The sequence below is a fragment of the Aristolochia californica genome, unplaced genomic scaffold (assembly GCF_029961685.1).
Source record: "Aristolochia californica isolate CCGP_79_NKW_82.1479 unplaced genomic scaffold, dmAriCali1.0.hap1 SCAF_1, whole genome shotgun sequence".
NCBI lineage: Eukaryota > Viridiplantae > Streptophyta > Magnoliopsida > Piperales > Aristolochiaceae > Aristolochia > Aristolochia californica.
The window spans coordinates 1,633,765-1,639,764 of record NW_027181770.1 but is presented as its reverse complement, the minus strand read 5'-3'; the positions used below and the strand labels follow the sequence as shown (position 1 = coordinate 1,639,764).

The following is a 6,000-nucleotide window of genomic DNA, read 5'->3' as shown; positions in this document are numbered from 1 at the left end:
TACGGACTAGACTATGATGAAACGTTTAGTCCAGTGGCAAAATTTACAACCGTACGAGTCCTACTTGCACTGGTAGCCAACAAAGACTGGAACTTGTGGCAGATGGATGTGAAGAATGCTTTTCTTCATGGAGAGTTGGATCGGGAGATATACATGATTCAACCGATGGGTTTCCAGAACCAAGAACATCCTAAACATGTTTGCAAGTTGCGGAAAGCACTCTACGGATTGAAACAAGCACCCAGGGCGTGGTATGGTAAGATTGCTGAATTTTTAACGCGAAGTGGTTATTTTGTTACACCTGCAGACTCCAGCTTGTTTGTCAAAGCCAATGAAGGAAAACTAGCCATTGTGCTAGTGTATGTGGATGATTTGATCTTAACTGGTGATGATGAGGCAGAACTTCTTCAGACGAAGAAGAATCTATCAGTTCGTTTCCAGATGAAAGAACTTGGCCTGCTCAAGCACTTTCTTGGTTTAAAGGTTGATCGCACACAAGAAAGAATATTTCTTTGTCAACAGAAATATGCCAAAGATTTGTTGAAGAAGTTTGGAATGCTTGAATGCAAGTTGACTTCTACGCCGATGGAGCCAAATGCCAAAATGTGTGCACAAGAAGGAAAAAATTTGGAAGATGCGACAATGTATCGACAATTGGTAGGTAGTCTGATCTACTTAACCTTGACTCGACCTGACATATCTTATGCAGTTGGCGTGATGAGTCGGTACATGCAAGATCCAAAGAAGCCTCATTTGGAAGCAGTTCGTAGAATTCTGAGATATGTGAAGAGTACAATTGACTATGGTCTTGTGTACAAGAAAGGTGAAGACTGCAAGTTGGTTGGCTACTGTGATGCTGATTATGCAGGAGATCATGACACCAGGAGGTCCACAACTGGGTATGTGTTTAAGCTTGGCTCTGGAACAATTTCTTGGTGTAGTAAGAGACAGCCGACGGTATCATTGTCAACCACTGAAGCTGAGTATCGAGCAGCAGCACTGGCAGCTCAAGAGAGCACATGGTTGATACAACTGATGAATAATCTACATCAACTAGTAGAGTATGCAGTTCCGTTGTATTGTGACAATCAGTCGGCAATTCGTTTGGCGGAGAATCCGGTCTTTCATGCTAGAACTAAACATATTGAAGTGCACTATCATTTTATCAGAGAAAAGGTTCTGCAAGAAGAAATTGAGATGAGACCGATTAAGACGGATGATCAAGTTGCGGATTTGTTCACAAAGAGTTTGAGCACAGGAAAGTTCAAAATGTTTCGCTATCAGCTCGGCACAGTCCAACTAGCGATAGCTGGTGTTGAGGGGGAGTGTTGAAAATCAACACCAGTGGGCCCAACCCGTGTGGGCCCACCTTCTGTTTTAAGTTAAAGACGCACAGTGCGTCGGGTGCGATAGACAGAAAGAAAAAGAAAAAGGGGGGGGAGATACAGAAAGGGGAAAAACAGCGGCGACGCGTTAGGGAAGAAATTGAAAAGGGAAATCCGGGGAGAAAGGAGTGTGAGCTCGGGAGTGTGTTTTTTGTTGACGGAAGAGAGAGATAGCTGGGGTGGTTCTCGTTGTAGCCGGAAGAGGGAGAGTTGGAGTGACTCTCGCCATTGACGGAAGAGGAGTCTAGGAGGCTCTTGTTGTTGGTGCCGGAGCCGGAGCTCGGGACTCGGGACTGTTGTCGGAAGAGGTCAGGGTTGGACGCCGACATTGTTACCGGAGAGGAGAGAGCCGTGGTGGCTCGCCTTTGCTGGACAGAGAGGTCGAGGAGGGACGTTGCTGTTGAACAGTGTCTGTGTGCACAGAAAGGAGGTTCATTTTTCCTCTCAAGTTTGATGTCGGTTTAATACTGTATCTGTGGACCCTATTTGTATATTTATGTTTTGTGGATGTGTGTTCTGCTATGAGAATGTGTATGTGTCAAATATTATGATTTGTATTCAGTATGTGGACTGAATAAATTAGTAGGATTGTGGGTGTGGTTGTGAAATTAATTCAACAGAATCTGCATAGGCCAGAACCTTGAGATGATGGAAGCTAAAATTACAGTGGCCACGATTCTCAGAGATTTTCTCCTTTGAGCTCTAGTCCGTCTATGCTTATGCTCGTAGTGCGGTTCTGACTCATCTTTCCCAGCATGGCGTTCAGATCATTCACACACAGAGTTTGATCAGACCCATCAAGTTTTCGTCACCATGGCCAGTTTATTATTCTTTAAAAGATTATTTCGAATTAAGGTTTTCCATGTCAGTACAGTTGGGGGATCCATCAAATTCAATTATCACCTAGCTTCGTTTCTGTTCTTATATAAGAATAAAATTACGTTTGTGTTATTGTTGAAGAAAATATTCCCCACAAGCTTATGCATAGACACACCAACACAGTAGACTAACCATAACTCCAAAATCAGTAGAACTGTGCTCACGATTAAAAAAATAAAAAAAGAAGCAAGCATTATCGCATTATTTTAACTTCAAAGTTAACATTAATAAGAGAATATGCCCAGACGATTGATTCGGCATGGAGTTCAGAGTACGAGACAAAATTAATGCAGGTCAGTCCAATCCTGGCGGGAGATGCCCTTCTTCTCAACAAAATAATGTCTCTAAAAACAGCCAACGCCCATGGGAGATTGGATCTTAGCATCTTGATACTTGTTTTACAGTTATCTTATTCAGATTCTGCTCTTCGATGGAAGAAAACAAATAAATGTCCCTTTTACTCAGTGACGACTAAACCCATTCCCTAAGTTTAATAAACAGAATATTGATTAGCTTATTGTGGTCTGGTAACTCTTATTAAGATTCCAGACTAAAAGGCCAAATCACTATCAGTTGTTTGTATTCTAGAGACAGGTATGTGTAATATGATCCTAAGACGAGTCTTGTTTCGTAAACTGGAATGTTAAATGCTCAAGCGGAGTTTTCAGTGCTTCAGTTGTCTCCGCTTCTTCAATTATCTCTACCGGCGGTTGGTCATTCTGATGGCAGATATTAGCATCCTGCTCCGGTGCATCGCGTATCTGCTGGTATTCTCATGGATTCTGAGACTGGCTTACTCTGTATGGTGGAAACCCAAAAAACTGGAAAAGTTTTTCAAGCAACAAGGGGTTGTGGGGCCTCCTTACCGCCTGCTCTTCGGGAACCTCAAGGAATTCCTCTCTTCCATGAAGGAAGCACAGTTAAAGCCCATGAATCTGTCGCACAAGATAATACCTCGAGTCGCTCCGTTCTTCGAGAATACCATGCTTAATTATGGTAAGTCCTGTCCGGTTGTAGATTTCTTGCGGGCTTTCTTTGACTCTGGATAATGTATTTTATCCTCTTTTTTATTTTTGCCCGGCTTAGCTAAATGATCTTGCCCTTATACTGGATGAAACACCTGGTCGTATTGTTGCTGAGTAAATTAGAAGTTGAAAATGATGCAGGCAAGACGTCAATCACCTGGTTTGGGCCAAGTCCGAGAATACATATCATGGATCCGGAGATGATAAAGGAGATACTGACCAATAAGTTTGGTCAATTTGAGAAACCAGAAGTGAATCCACAGATAAAATTGTTGTTGACGGGGGTTGCAATCTTGGAAGGAGAAAAATGGGCCAAGCACAGGAGGATAATCAATCCTGCATTTCACATGGAGAAGATCAAGGTTTTTTCTCACTTTCTGCAGTAGAACCGTCGAGCTATCTTTCCCCTTATGAATTATTGAAATGGGCACCATCCCGGACAGTAATTAAGTTGCGTTAAAAAGAAGACTAATTTCCTAGTTTTGTTGCAGCGGATGCTACCGGCGTTCTCTGCTAGTTGTTGTGAACTGATCAGTAGATGGGAGAAATCAGTGGGTTCTGAAGGGTCCTTTGAATTGGATGTGTGGCCTGAGATTCAAAATTTGACAGGAGACGTAATCTCTCGAGCGGCTTTTGGTAGCAATTACAAAGAAGGGAATAGAATATTTCAGCTACAGAGAGAGCAGGCCAAGTATCTGGTTGAGGCTGCTGATTCTGTTTACATCCCTGGTTTCAGGTATTTATCTTACAAAACGATTACAACTTCTTTATCTGAAATTATAAACTATCTACCGTCATTACGTGTGTACTGCTTTCAGGTTTTTGCCAACAAAGAAGAACAGAAGAAGACAGGCGATCGACAGAGAAGTTCGAGCGCTAGTGACCAGCATGATAAAGAAGAGAGAGAAGGCAACGAAGTTGGGAGAAGCTCCTAGGGACGATTTGTTAGGCTTGCTATTGGAATCCAATTGGAGAGAGTCTCAAGAACAAGGAAACTCCAAAGGGATGACAACCGAAGAAGTGATTCGAGAATGCAAGTTATTCTACTTCGCCGGACAGGAGACCACCGCAGTACTGTTAACATGGACTCTAATAGTACTGGGCATGCACCCGACCTGGCAAGAGCGCGCAAGGGACGAAGTTTTAGAAGTATTTGGAAAAAAGAAACCAGAATTTGATGGCCTGAGCCAGCTGAAGATTGTGAGATTTTCTTAATAGAATTTTCCCATGAAGCACTGTTATATGGTCTTTGTCATTAATGAAGGTTTCTGTGCGCAGGTGACTATGATTCTGTACGAGGTTCTCCGGTTGTACCCCCCTCTCGTCTTCCTTCTTCGGAGTGTGAACAAGGATATGAAACTGGGCGGAATCTCTCTCCCGGCTGGGATGGAGATCGTTTTACCTACTCTCCTGGTTCACCACGATCGCGACCTATGGGGGAAAGATGCAGAAGAGTTCAATCCGGAGAGGTTTGCAGAAGGAATAGCGAAAGCTACAAACAATAAGGTTTCCTTCATTCCGTTTGGTTGGGGGCCGAGGATATGCGTCGGGCAGAACTTTGCGTTTGTAGAAGCCAAGATTGTTTTGGCCATGATTCTGCAGAATTTTTTGTTTGAGCTCTCGCCTTCCTACGCTCATGCTCCCCACAGTCTTGTTACAATTCATCCCCAGCATGGTGCTCAGATCATCTTCCATAAACTTTGATCTGATTTACTGCTGTACCTTTTTTTCTGTAATTATTAAATGGACAAATAATGAACAGGTGTTATAGCGTATGTTTGCTTCAACTTAGATAAATTGAACATTGATCTCAGGGATGGACGCCTGGTGTATAATACGAGTTAATCGAGTTTGCCGCTGGTCCTTGGAAATCTGAACTCAAATAGGGCTCTACCAAATCTTAACTCGGGTCAAATATTTTTCAATTACAAAATAAGCTAAATCGATCAAGAAAAAAAAGGTAATCGAATTTTTAATTTTTAGATGGCCTATGCTGTCTTTGGGGGAGGAGCGAACTGTAATTGCATACTGCACTATGGAGTAGTGCGACTCCTTTTCAAGATCAAAATTCCATCATTGACGGTAGCAAGTTAATTAAACAATGTCCAATTGACTAAGAGATGTAAATGTTTCAAACAACCCACTCAAACCTGACTTCTCTGGCACAGCGAGTAGTGACACAGCTTTTTAATTATCTTTTGGTCTCCATAAATTACAAGTGGATTACAAGGCCATCTCCAAGCGAAGGAACGTCATGGCTGATGAATTCATGCCGTCTTTTTTATTATGTTTCAAACTGTTTACTTGCCGTCTTCCGTTTCCAAGGGAAGGAACGTCAAACACAATCAGACTTATAACTAAAGATGAATCTGTCTGAAAAGTTAAAAGAATATTCATAAGGTATAAGCCTTGAAACTGAAATCAAGTTTCTGGATAAACTTGGAACATAAAAAAGTCTTTTCTAATTTTAAAACAAAGCCACTACTTAAATTTAAATAGCAAGTTTCTATACGCTTCAAATTCCTTCTCTCTGTTCTCTGTTCGGCACTTCTGATCTCTGAACACTCTAGGCGATGGCTGAAACTGAAAGGGTTTGAGTGACTAGACGGGGGACCAAACTGAATCCAAAAAAACATAATTGTGCCAACCTCCCATCAAGGTATTAATGGTATCGTGTTACAGAGGGAGTTGCAACTGGTAGCAGTTTGATA

General features: G+C 42.1%; 1 protein-coding gene across 1 annotated transcript; it reads left to right on the top strand.

Moving 5' to 3' along the window:
- Positions 1-2,986: 2,986 nt before the first annotated feature.
- On the top strand, positions 2,987-4,993 carry LOC137955433 (cytochrome P450 CYP72A616-like). Its single transcript, XM_068802373.1, has 5 exons — positions 2,987-3,260; positions 3,431-3,651; positions 3,781-4,025; positions 4,108-4,489; positions 4,568-4,993. Exons 1-5 carry the CDS (start codon positions 2,987-2,989, stop codon positions 4,991-4,993), a joined length of 1,548 nt encoding a protein of 515 aa, XP_068658474.1.
- Positions 4,994-6,000: the final 1,007 nt, after the last annotated feature.